This window comes from Thermobia domestica, chromosome 12 (genome assembly GCF_964235325.1).
Source record: "Thermobia domestica chromosome 12, izTheDome1.hap1.1, whole genome shotgun sequence".
NCBI lineage: Eukaryota > Metazoa > Arthropoda > Insecta > Zygentoma > Lepismatidae > Thermobia > Thermobia domestica.
Window position 1 is genome coordinate 17,272,932 of NC_137465.1, and position 13,400 is coordinate 17,286,331.

A 13,400-nucleotide genomic window follows, 5' to 3' on the forward strand; every position below is an offset into this window, starting at 1 on the left:
GTGGCTGTTAAACAGAAAACTATCTATCACCTTTTATTAACTATTAGAGATAGTATTACTATTTGTAATGATTGCGCTCTTAAAGCGGCTCTGATAAATTTAGATTTTAAAAACGCCTTTGATAATATTGAACACTCGTACTTATGGTCTGTTTTCAGAAAATTCGGTTTTAATGAACAATTTGTTACATGGATGAAATATTTTTATAAAGATGCTCATACGAAGTTAAATGTTAACGGTCACCTATCCAACAACATTCCCATCAAACGTTCAATAAGACAAGGTGATCCCCTTTCAATGTTGAGTTTTGCTATTAGCCTTGCTCCCCTGTTATATGCTATGAATGACCGCCTAACTGGTCTAAATATTATTACCTCTGCTATAAAAGTGGCTAGTTATGCAGATGATGTAACAGTTTTTGTCTCTTCTAAACTAGATTATTCTCTCATGATGGAATGTGTTCGTGAATATGAGGTAGCATCTGGGGCTAGATTAAATGTTTGTAAATCGCATATGTTAAACATAAACAATAGTATTGATTTTAATGATATAGATACCGTCCCTCAGGCAGACAGTATCAAAATTTTAGGAATTACTTTTTATTCAAACATAATGCACACTATTGATCATAACTATACGAATATTGTAAACACACTGCGTCATTCAGGTTATGTAAATCAATCCAGAAATCTATGTTTATATTCTAGAGCTAAATTTATAAATGTTTATCTCTTAAGCAAAATCTGGTATTTGGCAAATGTATTACCTATGCCTCAACTCATAGGAAAACAAATTCAAAGTTTATGTGGTTGGTTTCTATGGAAACATCAGGTCTTTCGTGTTAAATATGATGTAATGTGCTGTTTACATTCACAAGGTGGCATCGGTCTGTTCAATGTGCAAGAAAAAGCTGCAAGTTTGTATGTTACTCGCTCAATGACCTTGTACACAGACGAAGCGAATAGTGTAACACAACAACTGCTCACTTACGTATTAGCACGAACGGAGAGGAGTCTACCCCTGTATATGGCTGACCTCTCTCAAAGCTGTAAGTACTTGGAAACTGTTTTGTGTGATTATATATATCTGTCTCAGCTTTTTGATTTTAAAACTTTAAGTAGTAAACAGCTGTATGTTTTTAAAATGACTAGATTATATGTCCCACCTAAAATTGTGTTAGATGAGTACTTGTGTAATTGGTCCAATATTTGGGCCAATATCAATGACTTGACCTTGTGTGTTGCCAGCAAATCTATCTGGTTTATGATTGTCCATAATGTTATTGATACTAAAGAAAAGAGAAACAAATATGGTTTTAGTCCTGATGCTCTTTGCAATAGATGTAACAATATAGATACGTTGATTCATAGAATCACGACATGTCTGGAATCCACAAAAATCTGGTCTCAGTTACGTCACTTTTTAGCCATTCTTACTCGTAGTTCGGAACGCAATATAAATATTAGCATAGTTTTAAGACCTGATTATCGTTTTTATCCCGTTAGTAAACAACATAGTGTCAATTGGTATATAGGAACGACCGTCAAATATATTTTTAATTCCAACTTAGAAGCAGGGGGAGCCTTCTATGTACAGTATTTACAAAAAGAATACTCCAAATTAGCAAAGGATGTACGTAATAAGCTATTTGCAAATTTTATAGCCAACTCATTGTTCTAGTAACTTCCTTTCTTTGTGCCAAAAGCCTAACCAATTCAATGTAATTGATTCTTGAGTTACAATAAATTTTCTTAAAAAAAAAAAAAAAAAAAAAAAAAGTGGTAGAGCGTTCACCTTTGGTGCTTGGGGCCCCGGGTTCGATCCCAGTCCCCGCCAAGTGAACTTTGTGGTGGACAAACACCGTGTGCGTGGGTTTTCTCGGGGTTCTCCCGTTTCCTCCCACTTTCTTCATTCCACCATTTTAATCATTACTCATCATCACCGTCTCCTTTAGCCTAACCGGCATAATCGTAGGACGTAAAACTCAAAGATTTCATTTCATTTTTTTCAAGTGTAGTAACCCTGACTTAAAGATTTTGCTTCGAGAAAGATGGATTCTCTGTTATATATCAGATATATAGTCTCAAGTTGGAGCAGTATTCTCTATGACAGTATATCTGTTGAAATAAGTTATTTCTGAGTGCATGACTGGAATTAAGAACTATTTTGAGTCAATTCGACTTGTTTCTATAGTTAAGGCTAGATAAATCAATCCCCAGATAGAGAAATAGATTACTCTTATGTTATTTCTTAGCAGGGTGGGAAAAATCATGATTTAAAAAAAATCATTTTTGATGATTTTTTTATTTAAATCGATTTTTTTATTTAAATCAAATCTTTCTCCTCGTATAATACAAGTCGGGAACTGAAGAAAAATCATTAGGAATTAGTATTAAATGCTAATTACGCTATTTAAGTGAAAGTATTGGGGTTGAATTTTGAATTATCCCCAATCGTTAATCTATATCAATCCCAAACAATGTTTTTTAACCCTTTTAAATTATGGCTCTTTTTAAAGGTAAAATATAGACTTCCAGTCAAGCAGCTACAGCATCATCACTATTTCTCCTAGGATCATGGTACATACATCACTCTCTTTAGAATAGAACAGTTTTTCAAACGGTAATATTCACATTTCCCTATCATGTCCCTGAAGCGGGAAATTTTGAGAGTAATCGGATTTTTTTTTTAATTATGATCCCCTTTGGACTCCCCTGTGTTAATGCACAGATCTCAAAATCAACTGGGAAATACTAAGGAGTGTACTAAATGTGTGTACGAAATTTCAAGCTTCTATCTTGGGTAGTAAGGGTGAGGAAACTATTAAACAATGAGCTAAGAACATTCCCACAATGCCCCAGGTGACCCAGATGTAATATAAAAATTTCCTCAGACATCCCTATTTATCCTAGGATCATGATTTGTGCATTATTCTCTTCAGAATAAAACAGATTTTCAAACGGTGCCTTTCACATGTCTCCATCATGTATCTGGGGCGGGTAAATCACGAAAAAAGGAATTTTCTGTTAGAAATATCCTTTCTTTTAATTTTTACCTCTGTGGACTCCTCCCCATGTTTTAAGGCAAGAATCTGAAACAAATCTAAAAAATACTGAGGAGTGCACTGAATAAATGTGCAAAATTCCAATATTGTAGGTGCAAAAGTAAGCCCGCGAAAAACTATATTTCCCAAATACCCCAGATTTCCGTATAAAACAGGATCTCAGATAACAGTTTCCTGAGACATCCCTATTTATCCTAGAAGCATCTTCAGAGTTGAGCTTAACGTCCTGTTCAGGAGCGAGGCTATATGAGACGTGGACCTACTGATTAACGTGGAATCCGAACCACATGAGCTCCCGCCGGGAATCGAACCCGGGTTTCCCACGCCAAAGGCGCGTACGCTAACCGCTTAGCCACGGAGGAGCTCCTGAAGCATCTTCAGAATGGAACAGCCTTTCAAACGGTACCATTCATATGTCTCCATCTGAGGCGGAAAAATCACGAAAAAAGCTATTTTTGTTAAAAATATCTTTCTTTTTTAAACATTTTTTCCCTCTCGACCTCGCTGTTTCCACGCAGAGATCTGAAAACATCTGAAAATTATTAAGGGGTGCACTGAACGAATGTTCAAAATTTCAGTCTTCTGAATACAAAATGTAACCCTCTAAATAATAATAATAATAATAATAATAATAATAATAATAATAATAATAATAATAATAATAATAATAATAATAATACGCATACCACTACAGTCTTAAAGAAAACGAAGTAAAAAGCATTATTGGTACTTTTTTAAATCGAATAATGAAGATTCTACCCTATCACCTAAAACTAGGTGATATAATTTAAAAGGTTAAGCATTAAGAAAAAAGTACAGCAACGTTTATGAAAATGACATTTTCTTTCTCAATAGCTACTGATATTTGGCAGGGGCCTATTTTTAAAAAAACTCAGTACTAGCTTGCGGCATGAAATACATAAATTTCGCCTAAAGTTATAAAATTAACAAAAACAAAAAATAAATAAAAAAAATTGGAGAGAGGATAGGACCCCTCTAAATACGTCCTATTATCTGGGAACAAACAAACAAATACGCACAAAAAAGATTTTTCGTTTTAAATGTCGGTGGTGATTTCCCCGTTGGAATAGTTAACGATTTTAAAACCCAAACCCAATGTTACGAAAAGAATGAAGCAGGATTGCTCCGTTACCTGTTCAAAACGGGATTTTCCCTAATCATCCTGTGAATGACACTTGTTTTCATACTATACTGTACATTTGAGCCTCATTGTATTATGATTATTAACTTTCATAATCGAAATAACAGAACAGAAACGGGATTTTACTTATTTTCAATTTAAATTAATTTATTTCGGAATTCGATTTAAATCAACGATTTTTTTAAAAAAAATCAAGTGATTTAAATCTTGATTTAAATCGTGATTTAAATCAGACTGATTTAAAATAAATTCACCATGTGTCTTAGCAGGGAACATCTAACATTTTCACGGGTGTCTGTTTATGGATATTGACATTTCCACGTTTATTTAAGATTGCTAGCAAAACCTGGTTTCCATAGTAATTGAAGCAAGTCGTAGGGATTTTAGAGTGAGAGCCTTATTTGAAACGTGAGCAAGGACGGTCCTTGTTTACAAGGTTAAAAAAAAAATCTTTTAAACCGCGGTCTGACTGCATTCAACTGAGTGCGAACTTAAAGAATACTGGACTCAGTTTTCGGTGCGAGAACTTGACGACTGTTTTTGTAGAAACTTAACCTCAAACGAAGATTCTGCTGAAGGCGCTTCACTTCTTTGGTGAGTGGAATTTTCTTATATTCAACCAACTCAATCCTATAAGTAACAGAATTAGCCTTTTTGATGGAGAGTCTGTTTATAGACCATTCCATGTTTAGGACTTTAGGCCAGACAGCTTTCTGATTAATGAAATTGTCTTTTAAATGTGAGGGAGTATGATGTAAGAAAACACATGTCCTGCTCATCATGATTAAAGCACAACTTAGCAGCGTTAGAGAAAATCGGTTTGTTGAAGTTATGGTTTTATGAAGGCTTAAGTAGGCGACTTCGAACTGAAAAGTTGGTCTGTTATTTCATGACAGTTAACTTTAAAAAACTCTTCTCAAATCAGAGTACCATTCTTAAGCATCAAAATATCCTGTATGGACTGTAGAAATGCTTTATTTATCAAAGTTTCCCTAAACGTGTGGTGAGTACTGCTCTGTGCTTGTTAATTACCCTACTCAAACTTGCCGAGCCGTTCAAATTTTTACAGGTAAAGAAGTACTATCAAATATCATTGGGCACCCCCCACCTTTTTACTGATGTCGGACGTCGTAGGCTGGGCAGACATGTAAAACAGGACGCAGCGAACTGTGGCGGAACAAACATGACTTTTTAAAGCTAGGCAAAGTACTAATGTGTCTGAACACACAGTGCACCGAACACTCCCAACGATGGGCCTCCGCAACCGACGACCCATCCATGTGCGAATGTTTACAAAACGACATCGGCAACTACAACTGAAATGAACACGTGACCATCGCCACTGGACCTTGGCGCAGTGGCAGAGCGGTGCATTGTCTGATGAATCCCGATAACTTCTTCATCATGACGATGGGAGGGTACCAATCTGTCGTGTTGCAAGGAAATAACTCCTTGACACATGTACTGCGGGACGGAGACAAGCTGGCGGCGGATTAATTAAGCTCTGGGGAACATTCACGTGAGCATCCATGTGTCTAGTGGAGCTTGAGCAAGGCACCATGACGCTGAGGGGTATCGCACACTGCTTGCAGACTACGTACAGCCCTTCATGACGACCATGTTTCCCAACGGTAGTGGAATTTTTTTTGACAAGATAATGCACCATGTCACAAGGCCAGGAGTATGGCCCTCCAACTCGCCGGATCTGAAAAAAATCGAACGCATCTGGGATGTGATTGAACGTGATGTTAGAGCGCATCATCCCCTCCCCGGAATTTACGGTAATTAAGTGACCTGTGTATGCACATCTGGACCAATTCTCTCCAGCGACCTACCAAGGATCATTGCGTGCATGCCAAGACGAGTCGTCTTTGTTATACGTGCCAAAGGTGGACATACTGACAATTAGGTAGATAGTCATAATGTTCTGGCTGATGTGTGCGTATATTTTAACTCGTATATTTTGTCTCGACTCGAATTTCGAGACGTCTTGATTCGAATTTGAGTCGAGTCGAGACAGAACATGTCGAGTCGAGACAGAAACATATTTTCGAGTCGAGACAACATTTTCTCGAGACGAGTCGAGACAGGCTTAAATCTCGACTCGACTCGACTCGTGCGCATCCCTACTTACATTTGAATTTCTCAAAATGCGAAGTTGTTTTTCTTGGATCAGATAAAGTCACATCCGAACAATTATTTAGAAGGTTTGGAGAAGTTGCACCAGGAATACGTCTCCTAAGCAAACAGGATGCTTGTCTTCTGGGTTCTGCTCTCACGAAGGAAGCATTTACAACTGTGCTATCAACCAAAATATCCAAATTAAAATATTTTCTGTCTCGTCTTGACTTGATATCAGCACACGGACCTTTTTCCCTTCTACGTGCTTCATTGTCAATCCCTCGCCCAAACTACTTTCTACGGTGCTTTCCATCTTGGAATGAGACTCCACTGCTGAAGAAATATGATCATATCCTCAAAATAGGTCTGGAGTCAATTTTGAACTGCTCCTTGAGTGACGAATCTTGGATGCAAGCATCCTTACCTGTTGGATTAGGAGGCCTTGGTATTCGAAGAACCGTTGATATGGCGATTCCTACCTTTGTAGCGTCCTACCACGGATCCCTTCGTTTAACCCTTTGGGGAACTTTTGGTACAATTTGCACCATATGCGTTTTTCATGGTACATTGCGTTATTTCTCTTCTATTTGGGCTTTTTCGTCCGTTTTTCTTTCTTTTTTTTTTCAAGTCCAGAGGCATTGTAGAAGGCATTACGTAGGTTTCAGACTTTCCTGCGTCGAGACATAAGAGGTGATGACGTCATAAGTCTAAAATTTGTATTTTCGTGTAATACTTTTTTTGGGGGGGGTTATGTAAAGTATTTTTTGCGGGCTTATTTTTGCACGTAGAAGATTGAAATTTTGCACAAACATGCAGTCCACCGAGTAGTATTTACCAGATTTTTTCTTTCAGATTTCTGCGTTAAAACAGGGGGGGGGGGATCCAGAGGGTCAAAAAGTTGAAAAAAGGGATATTTTCACCCCAAAATCCCGTTTTTCCTCATTTTCCCGCCTTAGATACATGATGCAGACGAGTGAATGGTACCGCCTGAAAGGCAGTTCTATTCTGAAGAGAATGATGTGTGACACATGGCCCTAGGGTAATTAGGGAAGCGTCAGGGAATTTTTATCAAAATATACTTCTGTATAGGGGAATTTTGGACATTTTCGGTATTATTTTTTGCGGGCTTATTTTTGCACCTAGAAGATTGAAATTGTGCACAAACATTCAGTCCACCAAGTAGTATTTACCAGATTTTCTTTTCAGATTTATGCGTTAAAACAGGGGGGTACAGAGGGGCTAAACGTTGAAAAGGGAAATTTTACCAAAAAATCCCTTTTACGGGATTTTCCCGCCTTAGATACATGATGGAGACACGCCTGAAAGGCAGTTCTCTTCTGAAGAGAATGATGGGCGAAACATGACCCTAGGGTAATTAGGGATGTCTCAGGAAATTTTTTACCTGAGATCATGGTGTTTTACGGTAATTTGGGGCATGGTGGGAATTCCTGATAAAATTTCTCCCGCCCTTGGTATTCAAGATAGAAACTTGAAATTTGGCACACACATTCAGTATACTAAGTACTATTTATCAGATTTTTCTTAGATGGGTACGTTCACACAGGGCCGCTCCAGAGCGGCCCAAAGTGCGAGAAAAAATTTTCCTTCCAAAATTTTCCTTTTGACATAATTTTTCCCTCTCCTGGTGTATGGTATGAGCATGCAAGTGATATCATTTGAAATCCAGCTCCATTTTGAAGAGAATGAGGTATGAACCATGATCATAGGATAAACAGTGACGATGCAGTAGCTGCTTGACTGAAAGTCTAAAAAAATAGCCCAAAACCCAAGATCTCTTAAGGGTTAAGTTACCCAACGCGGCCTGCATGGCCTCTCATGCATGAAGAGCATAGGCACAAACACCAGACATTCATCTGTTAATGACATCATTCTGCGAGCCCTCACGACGGCAGGAATTCCTTCGATTCGTGAACCGTCAGGCTGTTGTCGTTCCGATAGTAAACGACCTGATGGCATGACATTAATACCTTGGATGAGAGGCAAATCTCTAGTATGGGATTTTACATGTTTGGACACATTCGCCCATTCAAGCCTGCCATTGACCGTTGTGAATGCTGGAGAAGTTGCTAGACGTAGAGAGGCAGAAAAGGAAAGGAAATACAATAATCTCCTCGATAAATTTATATTTGCTCCAATAGCTATCGAGACCAGTGGAGCATGGGGTTCTAGAAGCCTTGATTTTATCAGAGAGGTAGGCAGACGCATATATATCGTTTCTGGAGATGTTCGTTCAGCATCCTTCTTATTCCAACGTATATCCATTGTTACCTTTTGTAGAAAAAAACAGGATTGTATTTAATTCCACCGTCAACTTATACTGGTAAGTTCATTAAAATACAATTTAAGCACAAAAAAAAAAAAAAAAAAAAGTATCTCTATTAAGCAAACATATTTTTAAAGCTTAACATTATAAACTAGAATCATATTAATTATGTTTTTCCGTATGTTGTGTAAATACGCTTTTTGAAGTAGCGTAATCTTCGTTCGGTAGTTAGCAACACCTTTGGCTTCGTGATCAAATTACCTTGCACATGTTTCATTGTTTTGCACAAAGCAACGGTGAAGCAACGCTTAACAACTCAAACAGGCGAAACAGCTCAAATTCGGTGATGCTCAGGATTTGATTTGATTTGATTTTAAGTTTGGTGTCCCTTTCAGCAGCAAGGCTATATGAGACGTACACCTACAGCGTAACCCAGTATCGAACCATATGAGCTCCCGCCAGAAAACGAACCCGGGTTTCCCAAACCAAACCGTTTGAAGAAAACCGAAACCGGTTTCGTTGAAAAAACGAACCGGTTTTTGGAGAAAACCGAAACAGGTATCGGTGGAAAAACCAAACCGGTTTTGGAGAAAACTGAAATGTCGCTTTTTCGGGTTTCAATTTTTAGAAACCGTTTTCCGGTTTTTGTAAATACCGGTTTTGCTCATCCCTAGTTCAGATATAAGCCTATTATGATCACAAAATACACTTTGGTCGTTGCTCATCTAGGCACAATAAATATCAAAACATATCCTTTTTTATTATTATTAACTAGCCTGACAGACCGTCGTTTGGGCATCGTTAGTATAACACATTGGAACCACTAATGAAAGCAAATTCTAAATAAAAACTAGTTCTTGGTGTTGTACTTTAGCGTCAAATCAGTGATTATGATCTTATGCAGTACACAGATTGGATCCTGCTAATTAAATTACTACCCTAGAAGGACCTAACCTGAGATAATGTGGACCAGAAGCAAATAAATCTTAATCGTAAGATTACAGCAAAATCAGTAAGAAATGTATATAGTCTATTATATTTTCTCTAAATCACTTTTGTGTTTCGTATTGTATAAAAGTACTTATTTGTTATTAAGAAATATAGTGTAATAAATATAAAGGCTTTAGTATGACTGATCCATGTTGTGTTTTCTTCTTTCAGAATCTAACATGAGGGACTCGCCCTATCAGTCTGGTTCGCTTTCAGAAAGTGGTAGGTATATAATTTATAGCATTTAAAAATACACATATTCTCAGTATTGTGTTATTGAAATTAGAGCTCCCGCGAAGTAAGAAAATTGAATTACAGGAAAACGATACGTCCAGTACATTTTAAATATTTGTTCTGAGATCTGACAACTATTATTTGGCTATTGGATTTAAACGGCCTATATTTACTCAGAAATATAGTAATGAAAAAAAGAAAGAAAGAAAAAGAAAAAGAAAACAAATTTAAAAATAACAGTAAGAAATATGGTAATAACGGAAAGAAACTCAGTAATCATAGAAATAAATTTTGTAATAACAGAAAGAAATTTAGTAAAACTAAAATAAATTTAGTAATATCAGAAAGAAATTTAGTAATAACGCAAAGGTACTTAGTGATAACGGAAAGAAATTTAGTAATTATGGAAAAGAATTTAGTAATAACGCAAAGGCACTTAGTGATAACGGTAAGAAATTTAGTACATAGAGAAAAGAATTTAGTATAATCGAAATAAACTTAGTAAAACTAAAAGAAATTTAGTAATAGCAGACAGAAATTTAGTAATAACGCAAAGGTATTTAGCGATAACGGAAAGAAATTTAGTAGTTAGAGAAAAGAATTTAGTATAACAGAAATAACCTTAGTAAAACTAAAAGAAATTTAGTAATAAGAGAAAGAAAAAGTAATAACAAAGAAATTTAGTAATAAGGGAAAGAAATTTAGTAAAAATAGAAAGAAATTTAGTAATTAGAGTGAGAAATTTAGTAGAACTAAAAAAATATAGAATAACAGAAAGAAATTTAATAATGACTTTCCTTTCGTTTACAGAAAGTATTTATTTTTTATTTTTATTTTATTTTATTTAATTTATTTATTTTTTTACTTTCTGACTGCAGAATTTGATGTTGCTGCGTCAAAGTATATGTTTACCAGCGGTAACCTTTCACTAAATAAAGTCGGCGGTGAAGAAAGAAAATTATTTTTGGTTTCTATTAGTTATTTTCTTGCAACCTAAAGGATAAGTTTACTTTGTAATTGCGACAATTATCTTGTGACTCTCTTGATAAATAAAAGTCGTTGAATAGAGACGAGGCGAAACCTAAACCACGGCAATTTTTGGGGCAGAAGAATTAAATCTCTTTGAGAAAAATAGCATCAGTACCCGGTAGTGACTTTTATCTACGAAAAATGGATATAGTATCTGACTTATGGATCTCTATAAAATAATTAAAAAAAAATAAAAATAGGAACATTAGTTTGGACATAGTTTTGTCTTATTACAGCTGATTTTTTAGAATTTTTAGTTGTATATTTTCTGCGAAACTTCCAACCCAGAACAAAGAAACTCGAATTTTTGAAAATTAAAATTAATGAATAATCTTGGTTTAGACTCAATGAGTTCTGAAGATCTGCACACTAGGCATATCAAAGTTTACTCTCAAGTCGCGTTTGGTTTAAATTGAATGAGTTCTGTACATCTGCATACTAAGCAAATCAAAATTTATCCTCAAACTGCGTTTGGTTTAGAATAAATGAATTCTGTAAATCTGCGAACTAACCAAGTCAAATTTTGCCCTCAAGCTAAGTTTGGTTTAGAGTGAACGAGTTCTGGAGATCTGCACACTAAGCAACTCAAAGTTTACCCTCAAGCCACGTTTGATTTACATTGAATGAGTTCTGTACATCTGCGCTCTAATCTAGTCAATGTTTACCTTCAAGTTACGTTTGGTTTACGTCGAATGCCTTTTCTAGATGACAATACACTCTGTTCTTGAGGTTGATTGTTTTTTTTAAAAAAATTGTATTCGTAAAAAATAAAAATTAGAAGGCTTACAATTTTAATACAGAAAGTTTGACTATATCTAGGAACAAATTGTTAGTCATATAATGTGTGGTAAATTATGAAACAATTTTGATTGAAGAGTTTGAATGTATCATAATGATCGTCACATTTAGTGCTAATTACACTGGTATACAAATTTTAATCAAGGTCGTGCTTATGTTGGTCTTTCGTCGGTTTCTTAATGATTTGCACCCGCTGAACACGAGTATGGCAGTTATTTTCCCGTAATGTCAAAATTTGTGATAATATAAGCATATCAGATTTTATTAAAACAGTAACATATTATACAATTGTATATTACGAGAACATTGAACTACAAGCATAACACAAACATTGTAGTAGTGCTTCTGTTGATTTTTCATTGGTTTCTTAATGATTTGCACCCGCTGAACACGAGTATGACAGTTACTTTCCCGTAATGTCAAAATTTGTAGTGCTATAAGCATATTAGATTTTACTCAAACAGTAATATATTATACAATTGTGTCTTATAGGAACATGGAATTACAAACATAACACATTTTGGACATCAACTTTCTGGGTAACAAAAATCTACATAACAATACATAAATACTAAAATATATGAATATTACATTTCTTATAAAAATTATATACAAAAGTACTGAGATTGGAGGAAAGTGTTCATCAAGTACTGGAATTCCGTAGTCAAAAGTGAAAGTTAGTGATTCTTTTTCTTTTGTGGGAAACGTTTACTTCGTCATGGACTAACCCCCAAATATAATCACCCATCATTGCACAGTCCCACCTTTCTTGGTATCTGCTTTCCATTACCTCAATGCCCTTATGGAAACGTTCCCCTGCTCTTCGCTAACATCTCCTTAATTCTCCCTAAAGAAATCCAAGTACGAATGTAGCATATGTAATTTTAAAGACATTCTACGTCCCAATGCTCGATATTGATCAATGAGTGTCTTAACTTGATGTTCAAACGCTTCACTTCGGTTCTGCACAAGAAATCCCGTCACCAATTTATGAAAGGCCCCCCCAAGCGTTTCTTTCCAACTCCGTCATTTTTTGTTTAAGTGGACCACTATTAAGCATGACATGAATCTGAGGCCCTGTGAAAATGCCAGCCAGAACTTTTGCCTCTGCTAAAGCTGGAAACATTTGTTTGATACATTGTAGGGCAGGTGAATTGCGACCCAGAGCCTTCACAAATTGTTTAGCCAATCCCAGGTTAATATGTAATGTTGGCATGAGAATCTTCTCCCTGGGCACTAATGCTTCATTTATCACATTATGTGTTCCTGGAATAAGCTCCGTTCTTTCAGGCCACGTGGTTTGATCATAATGTTGGTTAGTTGTCCGACTGTCCCACAGACGTAGAAAGCAGGAATATTTAGTATAACCACTTTGCAACCCAAGAAGAAAACCAATAATTTTGAAATCCCCACACACGTCCCATTGATGTTCCTTATATTTTGTTTTCTCCAAAATCAGCTTCACACTTGAGTAACTCTATTTAATCAATTTACAATTCTGCTATGTATCTTTAGAATCTATATTCTCTGTTTTGTACTCCGAACAATTATCTTTAATAACAAATGCGATACCACCTAGCGAGTATTGAAGTAAAAGGACGCAAATTACTCGAATTAAAAGAACGCATAAATTAGGGTGACCAACCGTCCCGTAAAAACGGGATTGTCCCGTTTTTTCGCTACAATTCCCGGTGTCCCGGAAAATTCTCCCGGGACGC

At 36.0% G+C, this 13,400-nt stretch overlaps 1 protein-coding gene across 1 annotated transcript in view; it reads left to right on the forward strand.

Annotated features, from left to right (window-relative positions):
* Positions 1–13,400, forward strand: part of LOC145666350 (zwei Ig domain protein zig-8-like) — a 631,696-nt gene that overhangs the window by 580,406 nt on the left and 37,890 nt on the right. The window contains exon 4 of the mRNA XM_081733483.1: positions 9,793–9,843. Within this exon, the coding sequence (XP_081589609.1) occupies positions 9,793–9,843 (51 nt within the window). The remainder of the gene's footprint in view (positions 1–9,792; positions 9,844–13,400) is intronic.